General features: G+C 34.6%; 2 protein-coding genes across 2 annotated transcripts in view; one reads left to right on the top strand and one right to left on the bottom strand.

Moving 5' to 3' along the window:
• LOC123868312 (collectin-11) overlaps positions 1-13,929 on the bottom strand; it is a 123,980-nt gene that overhangs the window by 95,809 nt on the left and 14,242 nt on the right. The window lies entirely within an intron of this gene.
• LOC123868303 lies at positions 245-1,761 on the top strand. The gene has a single exon (XM_045910768.1). The coding sequence runs from the start codon at positions 362-364 to the stop codon at positions 1,658-1,660; it is 1,299 nt and encodes a 432-aa protein (XP_045766724.1). The 5' UTR covers positions 245-361; the 3' UTR covers positions 1,661-1,761.

Here is a 13,929-nt window from a genome sequence, read left to right as displayed (position 1 = left end):
TTCCTACCGGAAAATAAGACCTAATTCTACGCGGGCCAAGTTGCGGGCATCAGTTAGTTTTTATATAAAACTGAAGAAGAAATTAAATAAGGCGTGCGTATGCGCTTCAACAATAGATACTTTCTTTCTACGCCAATGCATCTTGAACCCTACAAAAAAAAAATATCTTATTACCTTAGTATTTAAACCTTTTTTATTTTTTTAGTGTCCTTGTTTAAATGGTTTAACGCATGCGTTAGTAAATGTCAAAATTACAAATGTGAACGGCTAGTGAATGGTGAATCGTATTTTCAATTTCCACATGTCACTGATTTTATTTACAAGCTTTTTTTACAGTTTTCATAAAGTTTGAACTTAAATAATGGATACAAAATCAAGATCTTATAGTAATATTTCATTGGATAGCTTGGAATTAGTAAACAAAAAAAAGTCATCACGAAAAGAAAAGGCAGCTGGTGAAATTGTTGACACAATCTTGGTACCATTTTATGAACAAGATGTACTAATTAAGGTGTCTAAAGGGAACAAAAAGCATCGGCAAATGGGTACCAAAGCAATCAGAACAGATGCATATAAAGGAGAAGATCAACAATGTAGAGGTTATCTCATGAACAACAACTCGCAGAGAGGTAAAAAGATGTCTTATTTGGAGATGTTTCGAAAACAGTTTTCTTCTAATTTTGATGAAAAAACGAAGAAAGACCTAAATGAAATACGTTCTATATCTCCAGAATGTGGAGATACTGAAAGAGAAAGCTTCGGGGAGGAGTACAACAGTAATATTAATAATGAATTTTATAATACGGAGGCATATAATGAAATGTATTATAATAAAATAATGAATCAAGAACTGGAACAGTACCTAGATCAATCTTTCGAAGAAAGTCTACGTTTTGATGAGGACATTGGCAGAAAATCTTCAGTAGATATTGACGATAATAATCTTCGAAGTGTATCTGAAGTTTCCAGACCACACCGTCAAGTTAGACGAACTACAGTCCCAATAAGCCAAAATATACAACTTGGAGGATTGGGACCAGATATGGAAAACATAAGGCCTAGACTTGAAAGGGCCAAAAGCCTACAGAGATATTCAGAGAAGGTCCGGATGGAAAATCGTCTCAAAATTTATAAGAAAGAAATGGAAGCTGAAAATGAAAAAAAGACCGAGAAAGAGGCTTCAGTAAAACGTCGAGGTTCAAGCGCCGTTAGAAGTGCAGATCCAAAAGGTAAAAAGTCCTCATATTTAGTTGAAAAAAATCAAGAAAAATCGTCAGTGATTAAAAAAAAATATACAAAGTCAAAGCCACTGGATATGAAAGAACAGGAATCAAAAGACAGTAACCATACAAATTTTACAGAAAATGTGAAAGAAAAAGAATCTAAACCAAGTCGTGTAATAGAACGGAAGCTTTTATCTGCTAAAGACAATATGCAGAAATATATAAAAGCTGGTTTTGATACAACCAGAAAAAAGACAAGCGCCCGAAGTCAGGGCACTGAACCAAAACAAACCCCTGCGGTATCCCCCGTAGAAATAAAGTTTACGGTCAATGTAGGTGGAATTAGACCGTCAAGTGCTTTGAAATCTTTGGAAGAGAAACATCGTATTTATCAAGAAAAGGTAAAAAGATTCGCAAAGGATCCAAATAACGCTTAGACTATTATTTTTCAGTCTTTATTAGGCATCGTTTCGTAAATTCCTGTGGTGTGTTTGTTTTTGTGGACACTTTAAAAAAATTAATTATTACTAAAGTTAATAAATAAAAATGACTTCAATTACAATCAAGGTTTTTAATGATAATAGCGTGGGCAAATAGTAGATTATTTATGAGCAGAGATGTACCTACTATAAGAGTGCCTGTAAACTGAAGCGGAGCAGATATGTGCTTGATTGATCAATCAGATTTTTGAGAAATTACTTGATAATTTTATCTGGCATCTTTTAATAAAATCTGATTGGTTCGCTGAACACAATATCTCCGCTCCTTTATGCTTCAGAGGCATCAGACATGGATTTATATCGCTGTTCAGACGAAAGGCACTCTAAACTTCGGATGACTTTGGTGTGGAAGGGCGAAACAAGGTTTCAACTTAAGAGCTAACTGTATCTTCCAGACTAACGCATTCCTGACCACAGTTTACGATAGTTGGCATCTTGTATCAAAACGTCGAGGCTTCGACGTCACTGTCAGGCATCAAATGTTATCTAGATTTGACGCTAGGTAGTCTATGAAACGATTATTTTTCTTTGATTTCACGTCTCCTTATATTTGACACATAGTTGATTTAGGATCAAACCGAGAGTTCCCTCACTCTGTAACCTAGCTGCATCATATAGAGACATGGTCTACTTATAAATTACAAGTGTAAATTAAAAATTTATAACACCCCCGACAAGTGAAGGTTACAGTAACTAGAAAAGAGCTGATAACTTTCAAACGGCTGAACCGATTTTCTTGAATTATAGCTAAGAACACTCTCGATCAAGCGACCTTTCAAACAAAAAAAACTAAATTAAAATCGGTTCATTAGTTTAGGAGCTACGATGCCACAGACAGATACCCAGATACACACATCAAACTTATAACACCCCTCTTCTTAGGTCGAGAGTTAGAAAACAATACTATTGTACTATAACATTTTTAATCAATTCAAATCACGTTCCATCATAATATCCTTTTGCAGTAATTAAGTTGCAGGTGTAGGTAAGTATAGACATAGATAGTTATCCGAGGTGATAAAGTGACGATCGACAAGTGAAAGTGCCGCTCGCTTTCGATAAATTGGCACTTTATTTCGGCTTGGCGTCGGCGAAATTGGTTCAGATATCGAATAGACTGTATGTGATACTACATGATTGACTTTAACTGTATATGCTTGCGCTTGATTGCAATTACACATAGCAGTAGGAAATGATTGTGGACCGCGCCTACCTAGAAGGTGCCTATTTACTCGCCAATATTATAGCTAGCGGGGGAAACGAATGCGAAAAGCATTCCATATTCTGGTCCCGTGGATTTAGATATTCTAACAATCCCGTGGGAACTCTTTGATTTTCCGACATAAAAAGTATCCTTTGTCTGTCTCCAAGAAGTAAGCTATTCTGAAGCCTACGTGTGCGAGTCATACTCGCTCTTGACCGATTTTTTATTACATATTTGTTGTTATATCGGCAATAGAAATACACACTCTGTTAAAGTTACAGTTCATGAGGTAGATACAGCCCGCTGACAGACAAACGAACGGACAGCGGAGGGTTAGTAATAGGAGCCCGTTGGCAACGATTCCGTTAATAAAAAACAACCGTTATTCGTCATAACATTACCTATTCAAACTAATGAGAGTCAGTGAGTAGTTGGAAAGTTAAAAAAAAAAATGTAGAAAGTAAATTCAAAATATTTACAGACATAAGTAGGTGGGTACATAGTAGATATATACATATTATGATGTATTATCAAACATTCTATTGAAACTCAATCCGGTTTTCTGTGCAGGGAAAGTAGAGTAACTTGTAGTTTTGACGTAAGATGCAAATAATTACGAATTTAGTTAGAGCCCTCATACAACCCGATTATAGGCGGTATATTTTTAGGTACTTCATTGTCATCATCTCAACTCTATACCAGTGCACTACTGAGCACGGGTCTCTTCTAAGAATTAGAAGGGTTTACGCCATAGTCTAGCACGCTGGCCAAGTGCGGATTAACAGTCTTTACATAGCTTTGAGAACACTATGCAAAACTCTCAGGCATGCAGCTTTCATTACTTTCACGGTTAAATCAAATGATAATCATTTATTTAAAATGCTTAAATAGATCTGAAAATCGTATCTATCGTATCGTATTACCACAAGAATATCTCTTGAACCAATTTTCAAACTATCATTTTCTTACTTACCCGTTCATAAATCTCAAAATGGTTTTGGGTTCCGTACCCAATGGGTGTCAACGACCCGACGAACCTACCCTGTTTCCTGTCCATCCGTCTGTCCGTCACGTTCGTCCATCTGTCCGCCTGTCTGTTAGCATGCTGTATCTCGCTAACCATAATAGGTAGAGAGTTGAAATTTGTGTGTATTTCTATTTCCGCTAACACGACAAATAATTTTAAAATTGGTCACCAAGCAAATTGCTAAAACTAAAAAATATTACATAAAACGAACAAAGTGCTATATTATATTGTACGGAACTCTACATCCGACTTACACACGAAAGTTTTTTGTTTTGCTGAGTTTACTGCAATTAATGTAATCTTTCGCCACATCCGGAACTGCAACAATTACTTATTACGACCATTTTATAACCTCCTCAACCTTTTTAAGCTACCTAAGTGGTTGAGACTTATCGAATACAACTTTTACTTTGCCCTTGATACGTTTTCTGAACCCCAGTTTAAGAATCCAGACGACGCGATCGAGTAACCGAGTGACGTAAAGGCAACATTCCTTTGAGCTTCGAGTGGTTTTTGCGTAAAAACTCGCTTTTCTACCAGAGTTAGGGAAATTCAACATTAGGTAGATATAAAAAGGGATACAGTAAACATTAGGTACTCTTAGGAGTTGGGGTCCCAAGGTGCCATAAGCTTATGGTTGTACAATTTTCCGATAAACAACATCTTGATATTCAGGCTAGGTAGGTTTAATGCCACTCAATATGGCAGGCATTTTTTTCGTCTCTACCGCCATTTTGTTATTTTAGGGTCGCCATTTTAGTTTTATAAAAACAAAACCTAGGTACATGCGTAGCCTACAATTATCGCATTGCTTAGATAAATTGATAGGCACTGATTGATTACAATTCAACCAGACATTGGGATGCTGCCACTCAGTTGGGTAAAAAGATGTTTTAAGCATTTTAATAAGAATTTATGTGTCACTTAAGTGTGAAATGCAAATTGGCATTGCAATGTTTCAGCATACACGTAGTATGAAGGTCGTTGGGTAGGTACCTGCAGGTACGTGAATGAAGTTGTTCCGATACACGTCCTTTCCGTTCTAAACGTGTGAACTACGTGTATCTAGGCTAAGATGAGTCTTTAACGATTATAGCCCTTGTTCCGAGTTCTATAAGAGTTGGTTTATTTTATCACAGTTTATATATACGTTCATGAGTTTAGATGTAACTTAACCGCAAACGGCTTGTTATATCATTCCCAATAACTTAGGATGCCTTTACATCGAATCGATGTCAATTTACTAGCTTTATTACCTTTAATACCTTCTTAATAGATCTGTAAATACTTAGTGCTATTCACTTATGCATGTATACCTACTTATTACTGATATTATGGTTGAAAAGAAACCGGAGCGTTGCATTTTCTTGATATCAACTTAATCTCAGCTTTTTTAACTTTGAAATATAGTTGAAATTGTTATAAACTATTCAGAAAACCATTTTGGCAAAGCGTAAAAAATGGAATTTGAATTTTTATTAAAAAAAACCGAATTAAAAACTTTTTTCTGGAAGTTGGTTGGAAACCGGCGCACTGCGGTTATCTATACCTATGCATCGCCTTGTATGGAATTAGGTACTAAAACCACCTTCAGATACTTTAGGTAAGTAGTACTTACGGGTTTCTTTAAATAGAGAAAAGAATATAGAAAAGAAATAAATAAGAGCGAGTAAACAGATGCCTATCAGAAAGGAGTAGGCTAAAGCTTCATAATAATAGATAGAGTCAACGTGTAGACCCCGAAGATGTCTATGCCTTGTAAATGCAAGAAACGACTATGGCCTGAAGGTGCCCATAGTCTACCTATTACAATCTTGCATTAATCAAATAATCACGGATTCATCTTCAATGAGTTTATGACGGTTTATAATCCTAATTGAATAAGTACATTTAAATAATGCATTTTGGCTTGAAACAGAATGTTTTTTTTTTTACATAATTTTAATTTAAGTGTGAACAAAGATTTACACACTGAAACCAAATTCTACTTGAAGAGCGATGCAAGGCCACTTTAGCGTATTAATGTATCAATAAACGTTAAATATAATAGGAGCCTATTTCGATGTTTCTCAAATTCTTTCAACCTTTGACATTCACCTATTACTAAAGTAACCTCAATAAATAACTAATATCAAATTGAAATAGGCATTAATCATAAAAACCGGCTAAGTGCGAGTCGGACTCGCACACGAAGGGTTCCGTGGTATAGATCACATTACTGATTTAGTCTACAGACTATACATAATTATAAGCAACATCGAGGGAGCCAAGTCTATCTATCGGCTGTGGACAGCCTTTTAGTAATTTATGCAGTATTCAGACGATTCTGTAATATATTATGATTTATGACATAAAACACAGTAAGTGATAGTTTTTGTATTATGTCACTTGAATAACTATGGTAATTTCCTCCAGAGTTATTGCATTGACTATATAATGTATTAGTATTATATATGTTTACCATTGTTGATTGAAGTATATACCTACCGATATTAGGTTTCAAATGAATATACTTTTAATCTTGATATTCTACGAGGATTTTTTTAAATTAAAACAAAAAATAGGTAGGTATGTAGAGATTGAGTTTTGGACACTTAGAAAAACCATGCGTATGATGCACAAAGAGTTGAAAGAGTTGTGTAAGAGACAGAGAAAGAATAGCGAGAGAGAGAGAGAGAGACAGAGTTGACAAAAAAAGTCAGTTTTGTTGTGGGCTTCTTCGCAAACAGACTTGATTGGAAACTTCATAGAAGCTATTACGATCACATCACTAACTGTAATTTCTTAAAAATATTGTGTAACTAATTTTATTATTGACCATTGAAACGTATGTATACCAAACAATATACCGCAGTAAGAAGTAACAATAATTTCTATACAAATAATTTTGACTACTGAACCCATCGATGTGTGTCTCAAGCATAACCGACAGTTAAAATCTACAAGGCTTCCTCATATTTGCATTCATCTATGATTTACCGAATGAATGGTAGGAAATCCCGTTTATTACATAACACAAATTAGCACTTCGCTCGTTTAGATTCATTCGCAACCTGTGGTCACCTACACTTATTAAACTTACTTTACACGTCTAATTTCTACTCTTATATTCGTATGTTTATGGTAACTTATTTGACATGTTTCCAAACACAAAGCCGATCATGGTGTTTGAGGAACTTCCAGAAGTCTACCCCTTATAGATTATGTCATCAATTTATCACCATCAAATTTTTACTGCCCGGCTTGGTCCATTATGTCCACTTTGAATAGGTACCTTCAAAACATGAGTGAATGGGTATCTTCTATACAATCTATCAGGTTTGATTCCAGCCAAGCGCTAGACTACAAATTAAAAAAGTAAACTCCATCGGAGGAGGTCAGAAGCTTCTTTCCATCTCCGAAATCCCAAAACTCCCAAGTCCTTCTCCGTCAATCCACCAGCCTCTAAAGACTGAGATCTATAGAGCGTACCTACTTTGACTTTGCATTTAAAAAAAAAAAGATTCCGACGAATTAAGAACCTCCTCCTTTTTTCGAAGTCGGTTAATACGAGACAGACACTTTTATAATCATCATCCTAACTTTACTGTCGGTGCGGTCTAAGATGGTAGCAGACTAACTTGCAAGACATCTCAGGTCAGTTTTATTAAACTTATACCCCTTAAGAGGGGTCTCTCCGTCACTCGCTTCATACAAACGTAATTCCAATTTCATTTGAATATTAAGCAACCAAAGTCCATGAAATTTTGCAGACATATTCTAGTAACTAATATCTATGTCTGTGGTTTTCCAGATTTCTGTTAAAATATTCGGTTTCAAAGTTACGCGGTCTTAAAAATTTACATACAAATCTTTGAGCCCCTGTAATTTTAAAACTACATATTTTGACGTGACAACGTCTTATAATTCGATAGAGCCGGCTGCACGCACGAAAAAACATGACTTATGCGGCGTTACCTCGCTCTGAGGCGTTCCATGTAAGGCTTGAAGTGCAAGCGAGAGCACGGAACGAGCGACAAAGAAGCACAATCGGCCTTTGTTGTCACGTTCAACTATCGTCAGTAAACTGACTTTACAGACAACCAAATTTTTTTTAGAAAAATCTAAAACACCACAGACACAGATATTAGTTTCTAGAATATGCCTGCAAAATTTCATGGACTTTGGTTGCTAAATATTCAAATGAAATTGGAACTACGATTGTATGAAACGAGTGACGGCCGAGAGAGCCCTCTTAACCGTTTCTTCGCATCATCGTACCTGAACGCTGGTATATCCCTTGGCGGCCTGTCTTTCCCGGTAGAGTGGTACATGGTGGACCATAGCTTGTTTATAAGCCATGATCGATGACCCACAGCTCTTGGTAACTTTATACCTACAGGATATAAACTGCTATCGTGTTACTAATTGAAAGGTATCCTGTCTGAGATGAACTAGGTCAGAGCGGACGGCGAAGTTTGATTGGCCACTAACTATTGCTAAGTTACAGTGCAGTTTATTCCGCTTCCCGCCACGATGTATGTGTTTAATTGAAAAATATTGAATTTACCCACCTACTTCTACAATAATACTTCTACAACAAGTGTAAATTAAAAATTTATAACACCCCCGACAAGTGAAGATTACAGTAATAACTAGAAAAGAGCCGATAACTTTCAAACGGCTGAACTGATTTTCTTGGATTATAGCTAAAAACACTCTCGATCAAGCCACCTTTCAAACAAAAAAAACTAAATTAAAATCGGTTCATTAGTTTAAGAGCTACGATGCCACAGACAGATACACAGATACACACGTCAAACTTATAACCCTCCTCTTTTTGGGTGGGGGTTAAAAATGAAACGTTAACTGGACGATTTCTGAACATTAAAAATTTTTGAAAATTATAATCGAAGGAACCATTTTATCAGGACTAAGGTACAGATTTACGACGATATTTTATCAAAGAAGCGAACCTTGGTACTATTTCATACAACATCTCAGCGGAGTGGGCTCGGATGAATAGAGTAATTTTGTAGATCGTAAACGAGTTTCCTTTACGCTTTAACCATATAGGTAGGTACAAACCTGAGACTATTAATCACGTTAATTTGATTGCGCACATTAATTTAATGTAAAATGTGATAGATGTTGCTTTAAACATTATCACTATGATTTATAGCAAAACTCGCTGATAACCGCGGCTTCGTTCCCGTAGATATAAGTTTTTAATAATCCCGTGGGAACTCATTGATTTTCCGGGATAAAAAGTAGCATATGTGTTAATCCAGGGTATAATCTATCCCCATCCTAAATTTTAGCCAAATCCGTCCTGTAGTTTTTGCGTGAAAAAGTATAACAAACATCCATATATACAAACTTTCGCGTTTATAATATTAAGTAGGATAAGATGATATAGGTAAGTAAGTACTAAGTAGGTAAATGACATATTGTCCTCTGCTTTTGTAATTATTTAGGTCTTCTCTATTTATTACTGATAAAACACCTTTTCTTTCTAATATTAATATTTCAGTGAAGTAATGATGAATAGTCTCCTCTTTTATTTTAATTATTTTCTCTGACCGTTTTAATTCATTCGAATTTCTTCTTAATTTTTATATGTTTTTCTGAAAATAACTTTTTTATTTTTGAGTAGTTTGAATATATTATAATAATATATATAATAGGTACTTAATGATTAAAATTATAGACCACAATATCTTTGAAGCATTTAATAGATGATACAGTCCAATTGATTTCTTAGGGGATGTTAACTTTTTTAATGGCGACTATGGCTACCAACCTGAACTATAATATTTTCGTACAACAATGTCGATAAAATATACATAATATATTTTTATGTAACAATGGCGATAAAATATACTTATATTTTATCGACATTGTTACAAAAAAAAAAAAAAACCTAGGCTATGCATTATGCATTTAAACTGCAATCATTTCAAGCGCTAATACGACGTGAAACCAAGCTTATCTCTTATTGAAGACGTGACCTAATCAGCTAACGGTTAGCTGCAGCAAAAATACATCCCACCAATCTGAGATAAAATCTCGTAAATAAAAAATCAAACCAAACCATTATATTTTGACCTAATTACCTTAAATTTAGAAACAACAATTTTTTATAATAAGTAGGTACCTAGTACTTAATACATTTTATTATTATACCCAGTATTAAGGTATAACTGCTCATAGTAGCTAATATTGAAAAACAGATAGCTTAAAGATAGTGACTAAGTGATTTCGTAACAATATCGATAATATGGTGATCTCCAAAAAATTATTTATAAATTACTATACGACCTCAAACAAGTAGGTACCTTATGGGAAAATGGCTTTTCAAAAAGATAAGCGAATAAAAGTTAAAAGATGAAAAGAAACAAATAGCCACAGCGGAGGCCGGGTTTCGTGTTTGAAATGCCCATAAAAATCGATACAGAAACGTTACGGCTTAACCGATGCACGAAACCGTCATAAACGCAAAACGTTTAGATGTCTCCACGCTACTTTGGGGCAATTTTCCGTTGATACTCAATTTTAAACCTTACATCTTTTGAGAATGAGCACAAAATTGCTTGGGTAAAGTTAAACCATTTCCAGCGCAAGTTGAGGCACGTAACAAATTGTTATCTACTATCGGCCTACAACCAGCTGTAAGACTGTGGCTATAAACTGTCCTTCAGTATTTGCATACTCACTATTCTAAATAGAATTCAGATAGGAAATGGGCCAGTTAAAAAAAAATAATGGAATTTCAAAAGCTTAACTACCCAGTCTATAAATATTAGAAAAATTCGTTCGTAGGAAAGGTGACAAGCTTCTTTGGGTCACATTAGAAGTCAGAAACAAGTACTTATTGGATTTACAGACTTTGTTAGTGAGAAGGCGCATCTTCGGAAACCAACGGGAACCTATAATACCTTCTTAATAATACTTCTTTTTAAACCTTTTCTTTTTAATCCTTTATTTTGCAAGAAAACTCGTAGGTACCATGGATGTAAAAAAATCAAACATAAATAACTAACGGACTCAATGTAAAGGAGCATCTGATAAATTAAAAATAAACTTTCTTTTTTGTGTCTCTCATTATAACTAATTTGAATTCAAAAATCAAATTAACTAGGTGAATGGTTTAGTTACCATATTACCTAATTCAATACAATTAGAAGGGCCTTAAAAGGACATTCTCTCAGGAGAACTTAAAGAAACTACCTAAAATGATTGCAGCACTGATTTGAGTTTATTTTCGAAACAACAACAGAAAATAGACTTGAATGGTACATTCTAAGATCTAGACGTAAGACAGGATACCTTAATAAATTGCAGCTAAAACAGACGCTGTGAAAGTGAACGCATATTTGATAGTACTTATTTGTCTTACGTAAACCCAGTTAAAGTACCTATTTGAAATGATTCAGTATTGAGGTAATTGGATCGTACCTAGACAACTAGACTTTTGCTAACTTCAGCAAATAATTAATTTTGTATATCCTATATATTGTTGCGAGTTAAAATAGTGAGTCAGTTAAACTTAGTCATAGTTTATTACAAACTACAATCTCTCTTGATATTAAGTGATGATGCTGTATAAGACAGAATTCGCTAAAGATATCAAAGCACACAGCCCCTAAGTTTTGAAAATAAAATAGAAAAAAAACATAAAAAGTCGTCCAAGAGGAGAATACCTACCAGATTATAATACATGCAGAATGCATGGCATAATGTTCACATTCACAAAAGCGTAGGAAGTCTCCCAATCTGCACTGGACCAGTGTGGTGGACTACAGAAAAACCATTCTAGATGGCTTGAGATGATAATATTGATAAACATTCAAGACACTTAATTATTATTATTTATAATTAAGACGTTTCCGAGTCCAGTTGAGATCGGAGTCTGTAAGGAGATCGTTATAGCTTTGAAGGTCGGTATAATTAAATAGGTACTAAAAACTGTAATACATCAATGACTCTATGCAATTATAAAACAATTATCTCCAAGGCTCCTACACAGATACATCCATAAAATGATGGTACTTACCGTGAATTTTGAAAATATCATTTCGATAACACAAATGTTATTTAGTTAAAGATCACGCATCGATTTATATAAATTGAAATGGTTAAATCTATGGCAATAAAAATATCTTTATTACGATCGAAACACAGTGATAAGCGATTAATGCGCATAAAACTAATTTAGTTTACACATATATGAATATCTAAGCTATTCTAAACTGCCTTTCAATATGGCTGCTAAAATTGTTAACACTTTAGAATGTATGAACGGTGTTCTATAGCATTTCTATCATTATATTTTAACTTTTAACTCAATTTAAGTCAATCTAAGGTGATTAAGATTTTTTGATTAATTTAATCTGCGACTATAAATTTTAATGTAGATATTATTTTGTAACTTTCAAAAAAACGAATTTACGACCATTACGACGAATCAGGGTCCCAATTTCAGCGTTCGCTATTATGCCAGGTGATTATAGAAATCCTTGTAGAAACGTCAAGCAGTTACAATAAAGTATGGTTACCGTAGCTCAATGGGTTACACAGCTGAAGTGACAATAACCAGGATACTAGTTTCATTATCAGAAACCGATGCAAGTTGGGGTCTCAAACTGCTAAAATAATGACCTCGCATAGGAAAGCGCAGCGTTGGCAGATCCTCCACTACGTGGACAGACGTCATCATTTTTAGCGGATGGCTATTTCATAATATTAGCTATCTGCGTGCCTTCCAGCCCGATCCATCCAGCAGGTCGAGCTGTGCGTAAAACAGTCAGTCACATTTTCCTTTTTAACCCCCGACCCAAAAAGAGAGGTGATAAGTTTGACGTGTGTATCTGTATATCTGGGTATCTGTCTGTGGCATCGTAGCTCCTAAACTAATGAACCGATTTTAATTTAGTTTTTTTTTTGTGTGAAAGGTGGCTTGATCGAGAGTGTTCTTAGCTATAATCCAAGAAGATCGGTTCAGCCGTTTGAAAGTTATCAGCTCTTTTCTAGTTAATGTAACCTTCACTTGTCGGGGGTGTGATAAATTTTTAATTTACGCTTGTATATATTTAGGTATCAAAACTGTCTCGCTTTAACTCTGTTCAGCCTGAGAGCAAAATAATTCTCTTAGACCCAAGTAAGGCTCTATTAATTAAGACAAAGCCGTCAAATCAACATCATAATACGACTACGTAGTCTTATAAATCGATCGGGTCACCGCATTTTCGTATCGATTTCGTTTCTACTGCGTATCGCATGCCAAGGTTGAGATGGCATATATTATATACGGATTATTATATCGCTAATAATATGCAGCCTTCATAATTATTGCGAATAACGTTTTCATAAAACTCTACTCCTATCAAAACTAAGTCTAGAAATTGGGTAGACCGACTAAGCTACTGAAATAAAAACAATGTCTCAAAAACTTTACTTATTAATTTGTTTGGGTTTCATATCATGATTGTATAGTTTTTTTTTTCTTTATTTATTTAAGGGCTTTTATACCTTTTATGATTGTATAGTTGTAGAGCAGTTTAAAGTTTTTGCACTTTTCCTAATAACTACGTTTGTGATATCAAATAACTACGTGCACGAGAACATAAAGAAGGTATTTTCCAAAAATCAAGCCATAAAGATACCTATCCATTAAAGACAGGGAAACAATTACGTGATCAAACAGTATATTACTATCTGCATATTAATTACTAACCGAGTCTTTAGGTACTTTTTTATAATATAATTTTTTAACAATCTGTTACAAGAATGCAAATGAAATCTATTTTAAGAGAAAATTACTGACAATCAATATACCTACAGCTCAAACCGTTGGGTCTAGAAACTTGAGATTTTGCTTGCAGATTTATCTCTATAACGTAAACCCTCACTAAGAAAAGATTTTGAGGAATCACAAAGAGATTTAAAAAATCTAAATTCAAGGGAAAAGCTACTTCTTCTCAATCCTTCACTCTT

This window comes from Maniola jurtina, chromosome 9 (assembly GCF_905333055.1).
Source record: "Maniola jurtina chromosome 9, ilManJurt1.1, whole genome shotgun sequence".
Lineage (NCBI taxonomy): Eukaryota > Metazoa > Arthropoda > Insecta > Lepidoptera > Nymphalidae > Maniola > Maniola jurtina.
Note: the sequence above shows the minus strand (reverse complement) of the source record. Positions and strands in the feature narration are given on the sequence as shown.

Bases quoted from the DNA above. Each gene is read 5' to 3' on its own strand.
- LOC123868303 (XM_045910768.1), top strand. From the start codon at position 362: ATGGATACAAAATCAAGATCTTATAGTAATATTTCATTGGATAGCTTG.